The sequence below is a fragment of the Cheilinus undulatus genome, linkage group 2, assembly GCF_018320785.1.
Source record: "Cheilinus undulatus linkage group 2, ASM1832078v1, whole genome shotgun sequence".
In the NCBI taxonomy this organism is placed as follows: domain Eukaryota; kingdom Metazoa; phylum Chordata; class Actinopteri; order Labriformes; family Labridae; genus Cheilinus; species Cheilinus undulatus.
In genome coordinates, this window is record NC_054866.1 from 47,904,812 (window position 1) to 47,929,302 (window position 24,491).

General features: G+C 37.4%; 1 protein-coding gene across 1 annotated transcript in view; it reads left to right on the plus strand.

Moving 5' to 3' along the window:
* The window catches only part of LOC121520042 (spectrin beta chain, non-erythrocytic 4-like), a 117,067-nt gene that overhangs the window by 47,126 nt on the left and 45,450 nt on the right, over window positions 1-24,491 (plus strand). Inside the window, exons 23-25 of the mRNA XM_041803267.1 lie at window positions 1,929-2,131; window positions 6,466-6,556; window positions 15,725-15,871. Coding sequence (XP_041659201.1) covers window positions 1,929-2,131; window positions 6,466-6,556; window positions 15,725-15,871 — 441 coding nt within the window. The remainder of the gene's footprint in view (window positions 1-1,928; window positions 2,132-6,465; window positions 6,557-15,724; window positions 15,872-24,491) is intronic.

Here is a 24,491-nt window from a genome sequence, read left to right on the forward strand (position 1 = left end):
ATCAGTAACATTTAAAGCCACAGACACAGAAACGGCTTGTTCTGAGAATGACTGAAACAGAGGGGTTTTTAGACGTGCAAAAATCCAGTACTAGAGTATTTTTCAGCAACAAACTTCACAGGCATGTTTTGGGGACCTCTGAGGCCAGTATAAACTTGTCTTAAAAATGTGAAATATGTCCCATTTAAAAAGGTAGTATGGAAATTTTTTAGCAAATATTTAAGTGCCTTACATAACTAGATTGTAAGTTTTAGGGCAGCCCTAAATTATTACTTCTTCCACAGATAGAACTACAGAACCGTACCTTCTTATAAAGCAGGGTTATCCACAATTCTTTCACTAAGAACCACTTCTTGAAAAAAAAGATCAGGGACACTGATCAACCTCTCCTTTAGTGTATTTAAATTAGTAAAACCAGTCCAATCTTGATTAAGATATTCCCAGTGATTATATATATTTAAAGAAAATATCTGCCTTCATCACAGCTTTCAATCAGTGGCCTGCAAAGCAAATCATCAGTCATTGGTGCTTTAAGATGATTAGCCTGGTTGCTCTTTAAAGTATATATATTGACACGGAGTACTTAAATAACAAAGGAGCATGATTCATGGTGCTGTTTGTTTTAGTGATCCTTTTGTCTTTATTCATCAAGGAGTAAAAATCAAGATATTTTCATTAAATCGGTTGTCAATCTATGTACCATTTACACTTTTGTCTTAATTTAAATGCATGACAACCAATTCTTTTGGTCAAAATGTTTTGAAACCAAGAAGTACTATATTTGAATTAATATTTAATATTTTTTATTTAATATTTGAAGCACACACTGTATATATTCTAATGCAATAATTATGCCATTTGATTTGGAATATTGCACAGGCAAATTAGAAATTGATCACAGGCTGCACCTGACCTATAGATTGTAGTTTGAACACCACCGAAACAAGGAGTTTGATACTTTTTAATGTAGGTTTTGATTGAATGTAAGATGTGTGACCTCAGCTGGTTCGCAATCTTTTTTCTTTTATAATTGATTAAACTACTTTAAATTTAGTTTTCCTCTTTATGCCATCTTTGAAAACACAGGCATCCTTATTTCGCCGTATTGGTAAGATTAAATTAGATTTCCATCTCCATACACTAACCTGTGCCATGAAGTACAAACCAACTAACAGGCCTGGGCTTCAGTCTGCTGTATTTACCCTCAGTATCACATGCACTGAGGTTTGTTTTTCTAATCTGAAATGTCACAGGCAGAGATGCCCTTGACTCCTGGCTTTGTGTTTGTGTGTACTGGCCAGGACGTCTCTCTGTGTTAGATAACAGAGCTTTACCAGAAACTGACTCTCCTTATAAGTCGAGGGCGGGGTGGCATTTCTTCTTTAATAAGTATCAAAGATGTTTCAGGCCATAGATCTCTCTCTGTTATTCTTCCTCAGTTTGGTTTATCTTCTCTGTATCCAGGGGCCTAATAACACTAGTAATATTATGTTGTGGGTGTTTTTCTTATACTGTGTCCTGAAGTGATTGATAAAACCAAATCTATCAACTTCTGTATTTCAGAAATAGAACTGCTGCTTTCTCATTAAAGGTCATATGAAAGACAACCACTTAATTTAGAGGAGCATCTAGTTCATGTTGAAGTCAGTCTGATGACTAAACAATTTGAACAATTTCAAGAAGATGTCATGCTACACAAAACTGATCCCTACAGAATATTTTTCTATCTACTGACAATCCAAAACCTAAATATATTCCTTAGCTATCACACAAGACATAAAAGCCTTAAACAAATTTCTCTACATAGGACTTAAATGTTTTTTTCCTCTGATATATCAAAAGGCTTTCTTTATGGGGTTTCTGTCTTTTTATTTAATCTTAAGGATTTCTGAAAGAGCAGTGACACGTCTCCCCTCTGAATTTTCTAGGAGTCAGCCCTTGCTCATGTGGAGCTGCCGACCACGGTGGAAACAGTGGAAGCAGCCATTAAGAAACACAAAGACTTCACCACCACGATGGAGCTGAACCTGCACAGAATCAAAGCTGTGATTGAGGCTGGGGAGAGTCTGATTAGCCAGAGCAACATCTACTCTGAACGCATCAAGGAACGCATCGACACCCTCGCCAACAGGTACCAAAAACAGAAGGTTTATGCAGAGGAAATGCTTGGATTTAAACAAAGACTAAATTAAGGTTAAGGTTTAGAACCTGGGAAATGAATACTTTTTCACATAATAAAACATTATTCTAACTTGTCCAAGGAGTTTAAAGATATTGAAAATACTTCCTCTTTCTGTGTATTTCTTTATTAAAAGGTTTACTTAGCAGGGTTGTATCACATGTAAAAAAAAAATCTATATCTAGGATAAAGCCCCTCCATTAACTGAAAACTTTTTTTATTCTTGAGCACAGCAAGGGAGGGGACAACTAAAATACCGTCTTGCTCTTTTGGGAAATTTTCATGCTATACAGGAGATATTTATGTCTTTACAGTCAATATGTTGATGCCTGAGGCATACAGTAGATTTAAAAGAAAAAAAAACACAATTGAAAAATTTCTCGGTGATTTTTTTGTACTATGAAATGTTTCACTCTCCATTTGAGATAAATTCCTGCCAGACTTTTCTCTCATTTACGGTTCATAGTAGTTGTAGAATCATTCAGATTTTAAAATGACACACCACCATTTGTCCTGGTTGTATGGTTGAGCTGATTTAAAATCATTCTGCAGCTGTTCAGACACAATGAGACACTAATGCAAGGAAACAATGGGAGCTAAAGAGCTTGAAGCAAGGGGACTCTTAAGTTTAAATGAAACAAAGAAAAATACCAGCGCTTGGTCTGTTCAGACAAAAACTGACACCTGACCATGAAATCTGTGTGATAGCTGAGGTGCTGCTGCTGTGTGTATCTGTGTGGTGGGTGGGGGCTGGGTGTTTTGTCTGTGTGTGTCCAACAATAGCAATGTGAGGAACCATATGGGCTTTAGATTACATTTACATAATTTAAGTCATTGGACATTTATTTTTCTCTCATGGGGACGGATAAATGAGCACAGCAACATCATTACTTTAATGTATTACATTCTGGTTGTCTAATAAATCATTTCACAATTATGTTAATTAGCTGTTCCAATTCAGGGTGCAACTAGTCTTTTTTTAATACTGTCAACAATAGTGCTGCTAGATTATGACAAAAATTATAATCAAGATTATTGTAAATTATATTTTGATCATGATTATTGGGCATGATTATTCGTTGATTTTGCAACACCTGCAGCTGTTCTTGAATTTCAATTGATCCCATACACTTCTTGGTTGCTTTAAGTGTGACAAAAATCAGAAAGTTATTTTATATTGTGTCAGATCTGACTTCTCATGACTTGAGTTGTTTTATCTTTTTCTATTAACCATCAGCTGCCTCACTGTCATCTACTTTAGCTCTCTTTTGTCAAACTGACCGGAGTATATGGTGGGAGCTGTATTGGTGGGAGGGGCAGAGCACATGAAGAGCTGTAAAGAAAGGGAAAGTTCACTTTGATTATCACACATATGAAACAAAGCTCAACATACTGTAGCATTATTGTTTTATTTGGAGTATCTTGTTTTCTTAACTTCAGAGAGCAAAAATTGTAAATGAAATTGAAACTCAGTTGTTTGTTTGCCTTTATGCCATGTGTAGGCCCTGCAATGTCATGGGTGTTCTTGTAAACATACTTGCCTATATGCGATGCATGTTACTGTAGGATACCTCTAGAAGGCACACCACCAGGCTCAGGCTATTTACAGCTACCTGATGTGTGCAATGTGACTACCCAGATGGTAACACTCAAGGAGTTACTATAATGTCAATTCTGAGATCAGAACTCAGTTTATATAACTAGATAAAAATGCAATTTCAGCTGAAATTGCGTGGGGATGCTGAGTGCTGAACTGTGGAAGAACTGCTGAAAATAGCTGAAAAAGCAAAAAAATAGCATAAAAATAGCATAAAATGCCATAAAAGTAGCTGAAAATGGCATTCAGTAGCTGAAAATGATAAAAATAGCTGAAATTGGCATTCAATGGCTGAAAAAGCATATAAATAGATTAAAATAGCTTGAAAATAGCTAAAAATAGTGGAAAAAAAATGAAAATAGCATAAAAGCTGAAGAATGTTTTACCTGATTTGTGAAGAACGTAAAATCATCGCTCAAAAGATAGAATTTAGTTAACAAATATATTTAACACTGCCTTATTGACAGAGTAGCCTCTTAAGTCTAAAGGTGGCAGGAGTATGAGATTGTGCTAAAGATGGTGGAGATATTATTTACAGCAGTGTTACTCAACGCTGCTCAAACAAAGAGCTAAATTGGTGAAAAATACCTTTGCAAGAGCCTCAATCTAAGTGGTGAAGCAAGAACAGCTTGAAGTAGCAATAAAAATAAGTTAAAGGTGGCACAAATGGTCAAAAAGCAACAAAAATGTGTGAAAGGGGTGAGAATGGGGAGAAAATGTGGAAAAGGGGTCAGAAAGTTGCAAAAAATGGGCTGAGAAGTGACAAATAATGTGTTATAGGTGACATAAAATGGTCAAAATGTGTGCAAAAAATGAGTGAAAATTGACTAAAATGGGCAAAAAGCAGTCAAGAGTGGCAAAAATGGGCAAAAAAATTAAAACAGGTAGTTTAGTAGTAGTAGTATTTAGTAGCAAAAGGTAGCTGAAATTGGTGAAAAGTGGTGAAAAGGGCAAAAATGGGATATAGTGGCAAAAAGAAGTGGCAAAAATGGGCAAAAATAAAGAGGAAGCAAGTGGTATTTAATGGCAACAGGTAGCTTAAATGGGTGAGAAATGGCAACAAAAATGGTGAAAAGGGGCACAAATAGGATAAAAGTGGCAACAAGAAGTGGCTAAAATGGGCAAAAACTAGAGGAAAAAAAGTGGCATTTAATGACAAAGGTTAGCTTAAATGGGTGAACATTGGGAGAAAAAAATGGTTTAAAGGGGCAAAACTGGGATAAAAGTAACAACAAGAAGTAGCTAAAATGGGCAAAACTAGGAAAAAAGTGGTATTTTATGACAAAAGGAAGCTTAAATGGGTGAACGTTGGGAGAAAAAATGGTAAAAAGGGGCAAAAACGGGATGAAAGTGGCAAAAAAATGGGTAAAAAGTTGCAATAAAAATTGTTGAAATGTGTAAAAAATGAGGGAAAGGTGGTATTTAATGGCAAAAGGTAGTTTAAATGGGTGAAAAGTGGCAAAAATGGTGAAAAAGGGCAAAAAAGTTTTACCTTAAAACCATTTACACCCATTGTAAACATCTGAGAGAGTTCAAATATTAAGTTTGATCAGTGATTATGAAAAATCTGTAAAAGATATCAATAATGTTAATCATTCCTAAATAACTGAAGAGTTTGTCTACATTTAAAGCAAAAATGAAGTCTGTATGTGGAATTGAGCTGAAATTATAAGCCTTAGAAGTTGAAACAATTTAGAGGATTTAAAGAGCTGGCCCATCTGAAATAATGTTATTTTGGTTTTAGAAAAAGCAAAGTAATTAAAAAAGTATAAATAGTATAAAAAAGTATTTTAAATAGCTGAAAAGAGCACAAGAAGCTGAAGAGTTTGATAGTAGAATAATGAAAATAGCCCAAGGAATGCCAAAGTTATGAGGAGTTGAAAAAAGTGCAGATTGTGAAATTTTGCTGACTGTTTAACATTGTTAAAGTTATTTTTTAAAACTTATCAAAGTTAGAAATGAGAAAAGTCATAGCAGTCGAATGACGAAGAAACTGAATTTTTTAAAGTTCAAACGGTGTCGATACAACAAAGTATGAAGGAGGAGATGGCTGACACAGAAGAAGAATAAAATGGCCGACGTGAACATCAATAGAGTGGATGCTCAGCATCCTCACTAATAAGACCAGTAACCAATAGAAACAGCTGAGAAGTTCAGACTGGTGACCACAGCTGTCCCGGTGTTTTGTTTTAATCTGAGACTGTGCTAATTGGTGACTTTCAGCCAACTGCATGAGATGTTGTCATTACAGTAGCTGTTAACAGGAGTCTTTGCTAATGTCTCTTTCTATCACTATCCTCCTCTTATCAAATAAAGGTACAAAAATGCCTAAAATAAACCTTTAAAAACAAAAGGTGGAGTTTGTGGACTTTATTTAAGAGTTTGTATTTAAAATGTTAGCTATTTATCATCACATTTCCTTTACCAGTAATCTGTACACTGCATCTCACATACACGTCACATTTATTTCAGAGTACATTCATGTTCGAGGCATCAAACAGATGTAATATAGCCATTATGCTTTGTGTTTGTTTAGTTAACAGCAACCGTATCTCCAGCCCTGACCTTTATAATGTCCGTAATGTGCTGAATAGTTTAAATAAAAAAGACACACATACATACCATTGAGATGCTCAAAGCTTTTACTTATTGTATATAACATGAAATTGTCTGTCCCTCATTCTTCCAGGGGTAATCAGAACAGAGAACTGGCTCAGCAGTGGCTGGACAGACTCAACGACCAATGGGAACTTCAAAGATTTCTTCAGGACTGTCATGAGGTAGGAGGCAATAAACTTAATGTATTGGTTGAAATTCAAAGACTTGGTAGGGTCTGATGTGAAAATTGTGAAGTCAAAGAGTTTTTAAAGAGAAAATTATATGGATGATTAACTCTTCTTTCTGTTTTGTTTGCAAAGCCAAATTCTCATTTTGGCAGCCTCTAGAGGCAGTGCAGCATCACTTTTTTTTCTTACTGATGTATTTTCATCAAGGTTGCATCCCTTCAGTGCACTTTCCACTTTGATGCTGATAAAAGAAGAAATAGTTTTCCAACCATCCTGGTTCTGTTGAGGAGTCCACAGCAAAAACTGGAGTGTTGAATTCTCAGTGTTAAACATTTCAGTGTTGATTTTAACACTCAAAGTGTTATTTTAACTCCATTCAGAGTAAATGGCCTTCAGTGTTGGAGTTATTTGACAATTTTGATCAACCAGTGTTAGTCCAACACCGTAGAGAGTCAGTTGATCCAAGCCCCACCTACTGCAATTTCAAATCTGGGGGGCAGAGTTTTCCCATCATGCCTTTGTGCAGGGTGGTTAGCTGGGTTTCAGATGTTTTAGATGTATTTAGATGTTTAGCTGTGTTTAGATGTTGCCTGTTGTACAGAGGTCACTTCTGGGATTCACTTGCACATGTTTCTTGAATTATCTTGAGTTCCTAAGTTTTCAATGCGTAAACACTTTTGCACCATGAGTGTAGTTGTCTTCTAGGCTGGTCAAGTCTTGGCTTTGGTGACAGCTCACTTGAAACTATGGGGAGAATGCAGTCTGTCAACTCAGGACAACCTCTGGCTCTGAGTCTGCCTCATAACTCCATAATTACTACCAAATACCTCACAATGTGAGGTGAAAGTCACTAATGTCAGGTGTATCTGATTTTCAACACTCATTCTGTGGAACTTGCATGTCTTGTTTCTTGTTATTATTATGTTGGTGGAAGAAGGGCAGTGAATATCCACAGTATTTTACACCCACTGAAATTAATTGTAATACACTCCTAAGTGTTAACACACCAGTCAAGTGTAGTCTGGTAGAGTTCATTTTTTATCACAGACACCAGTGTAGAGTACTATCAACACTACTCAGTGTTCACCAGTGTAAATTTTTAACATCATACAGTGTTGCAGTAACAGTGGTTCAGTGTAAAAAAAAAAAAAAACACTTTGAAAAGTGTTAAATTAACACTCAAAAGAGTGGACACATATAAACACCTTTCTAGTAATAATGATAATGTGGTTTTTCAGGAGTTCTGTGAAAAATACTTACCTACAGAGACTGATAGGAAAGAACTAGGGTTATCAGATGATGAAAAACATTAATCGCTATCACTCAGGTTTTTTTATTGGTCAATCTTGATTGTTTTATTGATAATATGTGAAGAATTGCATCATAGATCTGCCTACTTTATTACCCTGTTTCTAGTTGGTTATTTCAAAAGTGTTCATTTTAGCAGCTACTTTGTTTTAAGTCTCAGTCTTATTCTTTAGATTCAAAAAGCTTTTAGTTTTATACTCATTTTAGTCATTTTCACTCTCAAAAGTTTTAGTCAATTAACTGTTTTTACATTTTAGTCTTTACATCCAGACAAAACTGTTTTTTAAACTTATTTATTAGCCATATTGTAATTTTAATATGAATGTGAATCCCCCATATTAATGGGCTACCAATACTTAAAGGTCCAATGTGTAAAATTTGGCTGCATTTCACCAAACAGAAACAGTGTACATGGGATATAATGTTTATATATCTATGTGAAGTATGTTAAAATAAGTGCACAGTCATCCCCTTTGCACTTTCGTTTTCTTTTCACAAAATTAGAAAAAGCTTTTTGAATTTACATTACCGCGGGTCGCCCTCACGGAGGCTGACATAATGAACCGCCATGTTGTCTACGGCAACGTTTTGGGGACAGAAAGAGCAAAATGCGATTTTTAAATACGAACCTGCCCGCCAGTCCTGAAAGCTACCTGGAAGGCAGGTGGAGAAGAAGACTGACCTATAATCTATAAAAATAATGGTTGCAAAAATGAATGAATAAACCCTCACCTCGTCACTGCTGTAATTGATGTCCGGTTCATGATCCTTTTTGGTCTTCACAGGCTCTCGTCGCTTAGTGATGTGATGTTTTGGTAACAGATCAGCTCATTCTAAAATCTGAACGCTAGATGTCCCTAAAATGCCAAATTTTACACATTGTACCTTTAAATAGCTTTGTATTATACTGAAGAAAATACTAAAATACCTTAAATTTTCTTTTACCACATCTCTGCTTGTGTTTTTACTGATTATACGCGCATTGGAGAAATATTCTGGGTTCTGAATGCCAACAGTCCAGCAATAACATTTTAGTCTCATTCGATTCCCCTTGGCCAAGGCCAAACTTAATTTTTGTCAAAGTTTTCAACCATCAAAGATGGATTTCTTTTAGTCATGTCTGTCGTAAGGAAACAGTGGTAGTGGACAAACATTTCTATTCATAGTTCATCTGTGAATTAACACTGAAAAATGCCAGTTTTTATATTAAACTCTGCTCCTTACCTTATTAAGAGATAAATGAGGAGATACTTCGGTCTTTAATCACTTATTAATCAAGCTCAGATAGGGCTGATGGTGCTCTCAGAAGGATGAAATAATAATCAAGTTTTCATCAGGTTTAAAACAGCTGCTGAGGTCCATTATGTATCAAAGTATGATTAATCAATCTGCATTTTCTTAACATGTTATTTTATCTGTAATTAAAAAAAATTAAACTTGTGCTATTTAAACAGCACTTAAATTTTTGGAAGATCCGCATTGCATTTAATTTTTGTTCAAGGGTGTTGCGTGGTCTGTTTCTCATGTGAGTCTAAATGTGTTGCACACAGCTTACCCCTGACCAATCTGCAGTTCACTCTCTCACCCTGCAGAGTCATGGGCGTCTTTCTGGGCCAAACCTTGTTTAGTTTCAGCAACTTTCTCTCTTTGGCTCTACTGAATAATTCAGCAACACAGCTCCTCATCACTAATTCAGAGGAAGAGTGTATCTCAGCGTGTACTGTACAGGAGTGTGTGCGTGTGTCAGCGCCTGTGTGTCATCTGAATACAGTATCTATGCGGCACGCCTTGTCTGTAGAAATATGGTACACTCGAGGAGTCTCCCTCTGACTGTGAGTGTGGCCTACAGTGGGCGAGTGACACTGCGTCAGTCAGTGGGAACCTGAGCTCTCAGCTGCCAGGGTGTGTTCCTCTCTTAAGGGCTGCATCTTCATGTGTTTTGCTTCTCTGTGCTGCTCTCTGCTTCACACTGAGCCTCTGATATTTTAGTTGGACAGGTCATGACGAGTCTTTTCTTTGGTCTCCAGGAATGGATTTATGACACACTTTTAGATGGAGAAATCTACACTGTATGCATTATAGCCAAACTAAAATAAGTGTGTATGAATGAACTAGGCAGAAGTCTTTTGAGTGCGTGCTGCAGGGTTTACCTCTTTTTTGGTACAGACTTGTGCCTTTAGATTCACCACAGTTGTAGTACATGTAGTACTCTCTCTAGATGGAGCTGCTCTTTCAGAAATATTTCCTTCCATCCAAAGGAAAAAAGACATGATGTGAATATGTATCCTGCAGATCCTTAAAAAGTCTTGAATTACATGTTTGAGCACTCCATAGTCTTGAAAAGTCTATTTTTTTTCCTGTGAGGAATTTTAAATCACATACAGCACTTGAATAAGATATTTCTCATCAGATCTAGCTTTCTTGCTAGTTCACATGACAGTCAATAGCATCTCTATTGTTTAACTGTCCATCTGCTTCAACCAGGCCCCCTCAGTGTGAGCGTGCTCACAGCACTCAAAGGGGAGCCTCAGTGGTCAAGTTAATCTTTTTTTCATCCTCTGAAGAAAAAAAAAGAAAAAGTTTAATGTACCACTCCTGTAATTATTGCCATTATCTGTGCTCTAGGGCAGAGTTCTGCATAGGTCAAATTTTGCAAACCTGCATCCACCTGTACCTGTAGAGCTCAGACTGAGATTTGACCCCTTACCCACAATTTTCCACATTTTATACCCGGATCTGCTCAGACCTGTAAATAATAGAGCATGACTTCCCCTAAACCCTTGATTAAACACAATGCATATGTACAGCCACTCACTTTTGTTTTAAGTGCTTTATTTTTTAGCTGCTGTGCAATCAGTGTCTTAACAACAAGGGCAGTTGGCCAATATTTTTCTGTGCATGTGCACAGATACGCAGTAGTAAACTAGAAAAGCACTCGGAGAGCACAGACCTTCACCATTAGCCCTATGTCCCAATAGTACAGAATCCTTCAAAAAAATTCCTGGATCCAGATGGTGATCCGGATCACTCCCAAAATCTAATCAGTTCTTCCTTATACCATTTGTGACATTTCCTGAAAATTTCATCAAATCCATCCATAACTTTTTGAGTTATGTTGCGAACAAACAAAGTAACAAACTTACCAACAAACTAACAAACCCTGCCGATCACATAACCTCCTTGGCAAAGGTAATAAGCCTAACGCAGTGCCTTGTCTTTGCTCACACATGCTTGCATACATCAGTGAATACATGCTACTGTTGAAACGACTGATTCTTGGGGGGATTGTGACCAGGGGCACATATTGTTGTTAGAAAAGCCAGAAAAAGTGTATTTTGAATAATATGTCTCCTTTAAAACAGAGAACAAGTTAAACAGGGGGGTGGGGTAGAGAATCAGGGATTCACTATAATGATTTCTTACTACCTTCAACATCATCTTTTGTTTTTGTTTTGACTAAAAGCCTCCAGGTGGAAGGATTTTCACACTGTCCAGTAAAAAATGTTCTTTTTAATCTTATTTTTGTACTGTATTTTTTATCTCTTACACAATCATGAAAACCTTTTTTCAACCTGCCTTTTTCTTTCTCTTATCAACAAAATCTTTGGCAGTGATGGGTGCTGAAGCAGTCAACTTAGTCATACTGCAGCTTTTTACCTGGATTCACCTCCCAGTCTGTTTCAGGAAAAGAGCAGGTGAATGCCCAAAGGCTGCAGTACTAAGCTGTGTATCTGTAACACATTAGCACAGGAAAACTCCCTGTTTGCATTTCCTCTAATTATGTATGGCTTAATTTCTTCATATATTAGTACAAATGTTCTCTTCATCTACAACCCCAATTCCAAAAAAATTGGGGCACTGTGTAATATTTAAATAAAAACTGAAGACTATTATTATCAAATCTCATTATCCCATATTTTATTTATGATAGAAAATAAACAACATATCAGATGTTGAATCTGAGTCATTTTACCATTCTATGAAGAAATGGCTCATTCTGAATTTGATGGTAACATCTAAAAGTCGTGGAACAGAAAAAATATCCTCTATGTAAAATTGTAAAGACTTTGTATATCAATCCATCTACAGTACATTATATCATTATATCATGATCCCTGGGCCCCCAGGTGGTACTGCTTTAAAACAGACATGATTATGTTCTGGAAATCACTGCATGGGCTCAGGAACACTTCCAGAAATTATTGTCTGTCAACACAGTTCACAGTGCCATCCACATATGCAACTTAAAGCTGTATAATGCAAAGAAGAAGCCAGATGTTAACAAGATCCAGAAACGCCGCCATCTGTCTGGGCCAAAGCTTAATGAGAATAGACTGATGCAAAATGGAGGTGACTGTTTTGTGGTCGGTTGAATCAAAATTTGAATTTCCTTTTGGAAATTATGGATGCAGGGTCCAATGAACTGAGAGGAGATGGACCATCCAGCTTGTTATCAGTGCGCAGTTTAAGATCCTGCATCTCTGATGGTATGAGGTTGCATTGGTGCCTATGGCATCCATAGCATACACATCTGGAGAGGCACTATCAATGCTAAAAAGTAGGTAGAGAGAGCAACATATGCTCCCATCCAGATAGCGTCTCGTTCAGGGAAGGCCTTGTATATTTCAGCAAGACAATGCTAAACCACAGACCACATCCATCACAACAGCATGGCTTCACTGTAGAAGAGTCCAGGTGCTGAGCTGGCCTGCTTGCAGTTAAGACCTTTCAACAATCAAAAACCTTTGGCGCATCATAAAACAAAAAAATTCAGCTAGAAGACCTAGGTCTGTTGAGCAGCTAGAATCCCACATCAGACAAGAATGGGGCAACATTCCTCTACAACAACTGATCTCCTCACTTCTCAGATGTTTACAGACCAATGTTAAAAGAAGAGGGGGAGCTACACAATAGTAAACATGGCCCTGTCCCAGCCTTTTTGAGATGTGTTGCTGCCATTCAATTCAAAATGAGCTAATATTTTTCATGTGTCTGATCAACATCTGATATGTTGTTTATTGTGAATCAAATATAGGTTCATGAGATTTGAAAATCATTGCATGCTATTTTTGTTAACATTTTACACAGTGTCCTTACTTTTTGGAATTGGGGTTGTATATCTAAAGAGTTAAAATAATTTCTTTATACTCATTTTAAAATCAAATCTTTCCTCAAGCAGATTGAAATAATTATTAGTATCTCTTTTATGATTTCTTAATTAGGGACAACATGACAGAAATGAATTAATCAGAAGCTAATGTAACATCTTAAAAGGCTCTCACTCTAGGCTAACAGGAGCCCGCAAACTAAATGATCACATTTTGAGACCTACAAAGACACCAACACAGAAAACAAGACTTTGAAAGACGGCTTAATCATCAGAACTGCTAACAAATGTTCTTAGTTATTAAATAATAGTTTCAGTCCTACGTTTGGTCACCTTGATGAGTCTTCATCCCTGGTCCCATCCTCTTTGATCAGCATTTGTTGTCATACTATGTCTGAGGCTGAGTGTTCAAAGACATGAAGCAGTGATGGTGTGATTCTGAGGCTATGAATCCCTCTCTGTCCCTCCTCTTCCCTCATTCACTTTTTCTCTCCCTCTTTTTTTCTATCGTCTTCGTCCCCTCATACGTCAGACACTCCTCTGTGCCCTCTTCCCCTTCCTTCACTCAGTCTCATTCATTTTCTTACACCTCCCCAACCTATTTTCTCAACACATGCTCACAAACTCCCTCTCTCCCCCTTCTTTACCCTCTTTCAATTCATTTAGATCCTCAAGGGGGGCATCGGGCTGTGACCCTGCGTGACCTCTGCAGTCAGCAGACCTGTCTATGTGTATTCATGCATGTGTTTGCACAACCCACAGAATCTGAGAATGCATCTACAACATGTGGCGTGTTCACTCATGTTAGCCAGCATGCCTGTACCCGTTTATGCAGTGTGTGGTTGTGTGATGGCTCCAGGATGAGGTGACAGAATGACAAACAGAGGGGGCATTGGATAGAAATCCAGCCATGGTCCTTAAAAGGAAAGAGGAGCAGTAAATCTACCCAACTGCACATCCATCATTCAGGTTAAATCACTGCGCTGTCCTCTTATCTCTCTCTCCCTATCATCAGATCCCCTCTTTTCTTTTCTTTATCTTTTCTCTGTGCAAACCTGTACCATCTCTCTCTCTCTCTCTCTCTCTTTCCTCTCTGCTTTACCACTGCAGCAACGTCAGGCAAGCTGGAGACAGAGAGTACAGCTGCAGAGAGAAAGAGAGGGATGGTAGAGGGGGTTGGTGTGAGTAGTGAGAGACGAAGGATGAAACAAAAGCAGCTGTGGAGGAGTCGTGAGCATGGCTGTTAGAGGAGACTGGTGCTTTAAAAAAAAAAAACTCTTCTTTTGTAAAAGCCTTCACTCTTACCCATCTACCTACTTTGACACCATTCAGATCCCACCTCCCCCTCCACCTCCTCCAGCTCAGCATCATTAGCCATAACCAGTGAGCATGGAGGCACTGCCTGCACACCCCCCCCCAAAAAAATCCCAATCCTGGTCGTTTGCTCCTCCCTCTTCTCCTCCTCCACTCAGTTTCTCCTCTATCCAGCCTGTTCACTCTCTATCCCACTCGCTGTAGGTGTGAGGCAGGGGAGGGGCGCCCATCCACCGGCTCGGCTGCCTGCCTGCCATTTTATTGTTTTTGGGAGGATCTTTTCTCTTTTTTCTTTCTTTTCTTCTACTTCTTCTCTCACTCATCCTCATTCGTGCCCTCTTCCCCCGTCACAGATCCACCCCCACCCCTCCTCTCTCCACTGCAAATCTTCAGCAACATAGCATATTCAGTAAGAGAGAGGGGGAGAGAGAGATGGGAAGAGAGGGGGGAGCGCAGCCTCAGTTTGAAGTACCAGTCTGTCTCCTCGGCCAGTATTGTTGTTGTTATTTACCCTTCTTCTTAGCATTACCTTTTGCGTTGCTGTCATCTTTTCAGCTCTATTGAAGGCACCCTCTTCTTCCAGCCCTTTTCTTCTCTTTTCCTTTTTGTCCCCATTTTCCTCTCCACATGTCTCCGTGATGAAGAGCATTTTTGTATGTGTGTGAAGGCAGAAGAGCGAGGATGCGGAAACCAACGGCTGCCAGCAGCTGCCACAGTCTTGTTGGTTGTTTCTGTTGAATGCTGCCGGTAAATGGGGGTTATTTGATTTGCTGGGATGGAATTATGTGCAGGTGGAAATATTGCATGCAGGTGTGAGAACGGAGAGCGATGATGCTAACGCTGACCTGAATATGTTGCCGATGCTGTCAGCACAGGCGTGAGTTGGTTTTACTGTGCTGTCACATGGACCAGGTCTGTGCAAAATGTGAATATCTTTTTCTTTGATGGATAATGGAGCTAAATGTGAGCGCTGGTCATTTGCTGTGTGGGTGTGTGGGTCTGTGGATACTGATCTGCGGTGTTTTGTGTGTACATGTGAATTCCTGCCGCCATGCTTGTTGGTACACGTGTGTCAGCCTACATGTGCCTGCTGTGCGTCATTAAATATTCATGTTGGGGGGGTTTGACCTTGTATTTCCAACTGTAGGTTTTTCTGGCTTGATTATCCAGAAACAATCTTTTATTTATTTATTTTCTATACTACAGAAGCTAGTTAGCAGGCTAAATGCAAAAGATAATGACTGTCTGTGCCTATTATGTAATACAACTGGTTTCTCTTACGAACTTGACATAATTTTAGCACGTACATAGCAGTGTGTAGTGTTTTGATTCATCCAAATACTTTAAAGATAAGTAATCTTTTTTTATTTAGGCCTATCCATACTAACCTCTGCCTCTCTCTTTTGTATTTTCTCTCTTTGTCTTTCACCCAGCTTGGGGACTGGGTTTGTGAGAAGATGCTGATGGCGAGGGACAGCAGCCGAGACGAGACCCAGAAGCTTCATAAGAAATGGCTCAAGCACCAGGCCTTCATGGCTGAGTTGGCCCAGAATAAGGAATGGCTGGAAAAAATTGAAAAGGTGAGTGCTATCATGCCCCAATAAGCTGATTTTGCACTGGTATTCTCTAGACTGAAAGTTTGCTGGATCATTTGAAGTCAAATTTATGCCACTGCAGTATGTGTGGTATTGTTTTTGTGTAGTTTATACTGTGGTATTTGCAGCTGAGAATGAGAGATAAGAGAACTTAGGGATAGGTCATGGTGACCAGTTTCTAAAGATTTTTCTTTGCAGTTTTGTCATGGCAGTTATGTTTTGATCTGCAGATGTATATGGGCTGTCCAGACCTTTTAAAAATATAATTATTTGTTTTGTTCATTATTAGTGTTTTTCAGACCAGTGCAACTTTAACAAGTGCTGTTTTGTGGATTGTTAAAGGTTTTTTTCAACAGTCATAGATCAAATAGCTGAATATTAGACAGCTTGGTTTCCCAGCATGATAGCTGATATTCAGTTTCCATGAAGCGTCATGAATTGTTTACAAAGTTGATTTTGGACCGTCAGCATTAATGTATTGCTGATGATTAAGTAAGATCCAAACTTATTGTCACACTGGTTGATTCACTGCATGTAACAGCAGCTACATTAATGCAGAATAAGTCCACCACTGCTTCTCAATGTCAAATTTCATTTTAAAAACTTACAGACAGCTCAGTTGACAGGTAAAAAATTATCTGCACCTTGTATTATCCAACATTTACCCTTTTCTGTTCCCTTTTTTCTTTTCCAGTCCATAGTAAGCTCCTTTTTCTGTGGTTAAGTTCATGTCATAATTTTAGATCTACCCAAAGTTTCTTATTTTCTTTCAAAAAGCAGGTCTCTATCCAAACAGGAAGTCAGTTAGATTAAGATGTTTAAAATGCAAAATAGTGAAATATCAACATGCGACAAAAGCCACAATAATTCAAAGATTTATAGCTATTAAAAAATGTTATCATTTAACTGCCCCAGTTTTTTGTCTGTCCCCTGTTGGTAAGAAGATTATGCTGACTTTAAGCTAGTTAACAAGAGATTTTTTTTCAAGAATATTCTTGCTAAGACTTTTAGAGATTTTTATACAAAATGAGCAAATTAAAAAGCACAAACAAAACAAAAAAGGGCTTCTTGCTTTGTAAAACATTCAGCTACTCTGCATCGCTAGCACAGTACTGGTTATCTTAAGAACAAGGTATAAAGAGAAAGATAATCGGTAGGAACTATGTCATATCCATTAAGATTATCCAAATACTGAAAAATTTGTTAAGGTTGTCCATCATATCATTATGTATAACGATGAGTATCATAATCCTGTACCGATATAGTACCGTTACCCATGATATCGATACTTAATTTCTATACCACACATTCCCAAATGAAAGGTAAGAAAATAGATATGGAATTCGTGTGATTTATGTGTTAAGTTACCTCTGTTTCCTTTTCATATCCCATACTCGACTGGAATCTTATACACACATTTCTGTAGAATCATTTGTGGTACCCAGACAGCTTTTAGTCCCCCTGCTGACTTTCAGCGCATCTTTTTCCTCTCAAAAATATCGATTCAGGCACTGTTTAGGCCCAGCATTATATAAAAATGATCAGTTTAGCACCGGTATCAGAAAAACCCAAACGATAACCATCCTTTATACTGTATCTTCTACATGTGAAGTCCACAAGTGAGGTCAGTCAGCCAGGTCTTAAACTGAGGCACAATGTTCAGTTTCCAGAGATTTAATATCAGTTTCTTAGCAATTACAATTCTTTACATGTTAGTGTTCTGCACAAAGAGAAGGTTGGAGAGTACCCAAATAATGGAAAAAAGTGAAATGAAATTCTGTGTCTGTTTTACAGATACTGTGCTAGCAGTTAACTCTAACAGGCTGGCTGTTAACTGTAACAGGTACTATTTTTAGCTTTTAAAAAAAGATTTCTAGCAATTCAACATATGCCCTTTAATTACTGAGAGCTAATCCAACAGGCATCATTGATGTTAATAAAGCTTGGACATCAATCGTGGAAGTTAGACATCCTTTTATTCCCCTACTGCATGCATTTTAAAATACACTCCTATATTAAACACCATGCTTAACTTACTTAATCAGAGCGTAACAAAGCCAGTAGCAAGGACAGACAGAATTAAAGAGGGTTTTAAATAGTGAGGGGTGTGCTGTAACCTTCACAGCTGCTCTGTCCCCATAGGTTCAGTCCTATATTAAAGGGATTTATACAGCACATCAGTCTCTTGTCTAAAGCTGCAGTTGACACAGAGCATACTTGGGTTAAGCAGTGTTTCTGTATTTGTACGTCCAGGTTTCTACCGGGTTAACTGTGAGCTGTTGTTTTCACGCCTGACTGGCTAAGGTGATCTTGATGTGTAAAATCATCAGTACCGGTTCACAGGAGCTGAGAGATTCCCTCAGGCTGCCTGAAGCTCATCACAGATTTCTGATCCTATTTTAGTACAATTCACACCTAGCATGTCTTGTGTTTGGCCTGCAAAGGTGATAATTGAATGACATTTGTTGATGTTGTAATGCTATGCATATGAGTGGAGCTGTGAAGTCTCCATTCATGTTATATATAGATTGCTGTTCAGTGATTTTATCAAGTTTAACTGCTTGACTGGAATTTTTGGTGACCTTTTCATCAGAAAACCTGATCAGATGGTTTTAAATGATTCAGAGAAAATTGTATTATATGTGTAAGTTAGACTGAAATATGATAAGTAGCTAATTCAAACATGTTCAGTCTTCAGTGTACTGTTTTTCAGAGGATTACTGATGAAAAGGAGTAAATTTTCTCTGATTCAATTTAATGCTTGATCTTTTCTTTTTTTAGTATTTATTTTTTAACTGTTTTTGCATTTTTTAAAGAGATAGAACAGCTGATGGAGTTGGAAACTAGGGAGACATCGTGTGCAATGACATGCAGGAAAGAAGACACAGGCTAGTTTTGAACTCGGGCCGCCCACCTTGAGACAACAGCCTCGGTACACGGGTCACACCTCCATGGGTGACCACTTGGCTACTGGCACCCCAAAATTTATTCTTCTTAAGTGGCTGCTGTTGGTTGGAGATCAGCTTTCTCAATCTGTTTTGGTCCAGAAAAGATATTAATGCAATGACCCAGCAGAGTATTTAGACCAACAGTGGCTGCTGAAAGACATTGACTAGACACATGGATGCTGATGAAATGAAGCCTGTGACAGTGAAGTCAGCAGGCTGCTGTTTGATTTTTGCATGGAACAAACAAGTCTCTGCTGTTTGTCTGTTCTGAGAAAATTCAAATAACTGCTGTGTTTCTGTGGAAAAGATATTACAAAGAGGCCACTTTTATTTCTGTGAAGCTTTAGACTAATATTTCCATCCATAAACACTCAGAATTGTGTCACTGCATTCTGTCCAGCTGCCATGGTGCGCACAGTTGTCTGTGACATAATTTCTCGATCCTCTGCAGTCTCATCCTGGGCAGGGCGGAAACTGAGCCGAACTCCCCTGGTGCGGGTAGTGTTTGAGCCGGGTGGAGTCCAGACTGCTGCTTTGTGTGTTTAACTGTATGTGTGTAATATGCTGTATGAAGGTCTACTGTACAGATAGGAGTGCAAATTATTCATCAATCTGTTTTTTTAAGGATTGACAATAATCAGCAGCTTGTCTGATAAGTAAGCAAGATACTTATTTAAAAAGATAAACTGTTGCAGCTTCTTTAAAATAAGACCGTCCTTTTTTGTGTTGTATGAAATTGGAGAAAACTCTTTTGAGGGGCTTGACTGTTGCTCAGACTTGAGTCCGTTTTTTCCCTAAGATTTATTTTTTATGCCTTTAAGACAGTTGACAGAGTCTGACACACTGGAGAGAGATAGTGTGGAATGGCATGCAGGACATCAGTCACAGATTAGACCAAAACCCAGCTACCTGCCTGGAAAAGAACAGTTCCACATCAGGGTTATTATAGTTAACTGAAACTAACAAAGTAACTAAAACTAAATATTAAAGATATTTTATTTAACTGGTACTAAAATAAAATCCATCATATTATTAATATTAGTTTTATTGGTATATCGGCAACAGTAGATCAAAAGGTGAATTATCAGTATCGGCAGATATGAAAATTCCTGCCGATATTTAAAACCAGTATCTTGACTCTAAAAATCTGCATATATTATCTGTAATCCCTGGCCATACAAGCAAATAATTTTGTGTGTTAGGTTGTTAACAGACCTGCTTTAGCTGAAGTATAGGTATATATAAAAATAAATATGTATATATAAAAATAAATGAGGGAAGAAACATTTGGGAAAGATGCTATGGGCCACACATGACAAGGCTAACTAAAACTTGATTTTTATTTTAATCCTTAGAAGTTATAAAAAAAAATCTTAAACTTTTTTGGTGGGCAATTTGTGTGCACACAGGAGTGAATAGCATGTGTTCACATGTTATACAACACATCTCCAACAATCACATGTACTATACACTCTAGCATTTAAGTAAATATGTTGGGCAACCTAACCCTTTCCCAGTAGTTCAAGTCTGGAGAGTATAAAATAGCCTCATTTGATCAGATAAGACTTCACACAATAGCAGTTTCACATCTGAAGTGGTATTTAGATATTACATTTGAACAAACAATAAAAAAGCAACAAGAAGTCTATTTTAATATGTTTTTAAAATTGTTTGATATTTACTTTTTCTGGCCTTTATGGGTCTGACCCCTGACATGTATCTTTTATTACTGGAATAATTAAAGCTAACACTGAAACTGATAAAAGGTAAAATCAAACAATGCATTTTAACAAAATAAAAACTAAACTAACAAACCTGTGATAAAAATTAAACTGAAATTGAAGTCAAGTCAATCGAAGTTAATTTAAATTAAAACTACTAAAAAATTTAAAACGATTGTAACCTTGTTCCACACGTGGGGCATATGGACACAGCCACCAGTCCCCCCCCAAAATCATCCTTTTATATTCATTATTATTTTTTAATAACTCAAGGCTCTACACTGAGTGTTATGGCTGAAAAATATCTTTTAGGTGTATTTACTCTATAGCTTTGTCACTTAAATAAGACAATCAATTCTTAAGCAGAAACCATCTCACAAAGTCAGACCAAAACAGCTTTAAATACTCAGGTAAGTTAGGATATTACACTACTGTAGAATTAGTGCGCTGAGCACTTATACATGCTGGTGTACAGATAGGCAGCCTCACCCACTACTGACATATACAGTGCTGCTCATTATGCCTAATTATTGTTAGTGAGAGGTCACTAATTTCTGTTTCTTCCTCTGCATTAGGCACAGTTTGTGCATGTGTATGTGGCTCTGTGCTTGATAGCATGTGTGCAGGTGTCTACAATGTAGACATGATGTGGAAAAGTGGCTGACTGATGTGTAATGATATACAGAAGTGTAGAAGAAGCTGAGCAGTGAGGCCTAAGAGCACTGTGCTTTTTTTCTGTTATAGATTCATAGGTCATGTGCTACTCTGAAAGCCAAGTTACTGGAAAACACTTACAGGAAGAGAGCAATATAGAGGAGGGGAGTGACACCATATTTTCATTTTTGTTTTCTTTATTTGTCTGCTGAGAGAGTTCAGTCTATGTTAAAGAGACAAGGATGTAAAATTCTATAGTTACAGTAATGCGGCAAGTTACTTGTAATAAGATTTAAATTATTGTAGGTTATTTTTTATCATTGTCAAGAAATCATGGACAACAGTTAGAGAAAATGGCTTTTATTTGTCTATAAAATATCAGCACATGAAGTCAAACCTATTGTTGCTTCCATGAATAAAAGAGTCCATTGTGGTTCTCACACCCACAAGCTCAAGTATAAGACTCTTGCCAAGTGCAATTCTTTGTTTGCATCTTTGGATTTAAGTATGTAATTTGGCTGACAGCGATGAACCATCACAGCCTACTCAATTACTGTCACATGTAGCGCTTCTCAAACAACACAAAAAAATTCCTTATTTTATATATAGATTGTTTTTTTGTAAGTTTTGCTGTAGAAATTATCAATACAGAATTTTTTTTTAAAGTATAGAGTAGCTATGTGTTGGTGGGCAGTAATGCAAGTTTCATTTTCAATTATGGTATAGGCTTCCCATGATCATGAAAAACCAGATTATTATAGTGTTAAACAGTTACTGTGTTGCTCTTGTTTTGTCCATAGATTTATTGTGTTGTGGAAATTTTTCACTGTTGTACTTGGGACAAAAGAGTCCATGACCACTATATGGAAAACAGAGTTTTTTTTTTTTTTTTTTTTTTAAGATTACTTTTTGGGGCTTTTTGCCTTTATTATAATGGGACTGCCGAAGATAGACAGGAAATATGGGAAGAGAGAGTGGGGGAAGACATGCACATCACAGCCTGAGAGCAGGAATTGATCCCACAACTGATGCGTCGAGGACTATAGCCTCTATATATAGGTGCCTCCTACTAACTGAGCTGAACTGGCACATTTTTTTTATATGATATATTGTTTTTTTTTGTTTTTTTTTACATTTATATATTTCAAATATATTTTATGAATTTTTGATTGTTTCTCTTCAGAATGTTAAAGTTTTGAGTGCTAAACTTCACTAAATGCATGTGACTCAGATCTGTAAAATCTGTATTTTGTTTAACTATCCTGATCTCACTATAAATCAATAAATCAAATAATTACAGAAATAGTGTTGCAGTAATCAAGCCATTCTGAACAAACACAAAATTCTGGGGATTAGGTGTTTTGTGTGCTGAAAGTACTGTGAAATGTTTGCACAAACACAAAGAAAAAGGTTAATGGTTTTACTCACTTCAACAGCTACATTTCTGTACATCAGACTGTTTGTATGTAAACCATAATGCAGAAAGGATGAGACAGCATGTTTTTCTAAAGATTTGTAGTAGAGCTTTTTGCCTTTATTTTAGAGATAGGACAGCAGACGGAGCCAGAGAGAGGGAGTGACATGCAGTGAAAGAGCCACAGGCCAGACTTGAACCTAGGCCGCCCATACACATGGGGCACGACCTAACCATCTGCAGCCTTAAGGCAGCATTTTTATTTTTAATTTGACAGTGTAAATAGAGTAATTCATAGTTTTTACATGTCATCTCACACTCGAGTAGCTGTCCCATGGTGAGCATGTTAAGAGAAGTCAACAGTCTCGGTCACTGCTTGTGTGTTTTAGCCAGTTTTATTATTTTAATTCTTTAAATGGCAGAAAGTTTCTGTTAAACTGGATGCTTCAATCAATGAGGGGAAAAGCCTGGACTATACTCTTGCAGAACATTGTCAGGTTCTGACAAGATGATCTACAGTGGCCATGATTCAATCATTACGTAACATGAACTAGCCAGTATTAGCTATGCTATAATGATGCAGAATTTCCCATCACATCCTAAATGGTAGCGTTATTGACCTGAACATGTAAAGAATTCACAAAACTGTTCATACTTATGTAGATTTTTATCCTGGTGGCTGTGTAAGGGAGAGGATTTATCAATACTGTAGATTCTTGTACTCAAAAATCACTAAAAAGCTAAATGTTGGCTTGGACTTCTCTGATTATACTGATTTGAATAGTGACCTTGGTGCAATATAAGGGTCCAAAAGTGACAAAAATGTACAGTTAAATGTCAATTAAATCAGTTTTTTCTGCAGGTTTCTCTGTACAACATTCATTATTTTAAAGAGCTGCACTGTAAGTTGCTGGTGTTGCAGTGTGACGCATTGTTCAATGATAGCTGCCACTTTTCTAATTGTAATAATGATACATAAAAACAATTAATGTAAAAAAAAAAATTAACTATGTAATGATAAGCGCTTTTAGCCCAAATAAAACACTGATTCATTCAACACAGCACAACAAAACGATGGGCAAAACAACCATGACACATCATGTGACACAGCTATTATTAAATCTTGCCAAAACTGTCATTTAGATTTAAACTTAATTGCTCAGCACTAGTTAGTAAAGCATAATGCATATTTTATCCTCTTAGATATTGAAGTACAAACTTGTGTTAGTGTGTGTCCAGCTTCCCCAGTCCCAGCTCCAGCTCTACAGTAGGAGCCTGTAGTCGCACCAGGCTGTCTAGCTGTTGGCTCATATATAGACAGAGTTAAGCCTCTGAAGTTGTTTGGGCAGCTATGTTCAGCCCATAAGCCTGTTCATGGCCGTTGCTAAGCAACTTTTTTTTGGTGATATCTTTCATATAATTTGGCTTTATATCATGGAAAAACTGATAATGATTTGTTCACTTTGCAGAACAGTGTTAGAAAACATTGTTACTCTGTGCTGCTGCTCATATCCCAAAACTAATAACTTGTACACCAATTTAAAAGTATTTTAACTCTGAAAAGAAGGTTTCTTTAAAATAAACAAAAACAGCCTTCTTTTTGTGGTCATTTCGCTGTGGTATAAACACTGCAAACACCATGCATCTTTTGTCCTGGTTTTGTCTCTGCTTTTGTCCTCAGAGAGTTTCGAGTCTATTTATGTAATCGGGTAAGAACCGTTCTCTTCCTTGAAGGACTGTGTTAAGTACATCGCCTGTTTTTGGGGTAGATTCAGCCATCTGTGAGCCTGCATGAGTCTTTAGTAGATCTTGTAACTGAAATGTCTCAGAGCATCTTACAGCATTTTCCTTGTAGACACAGATTTTCC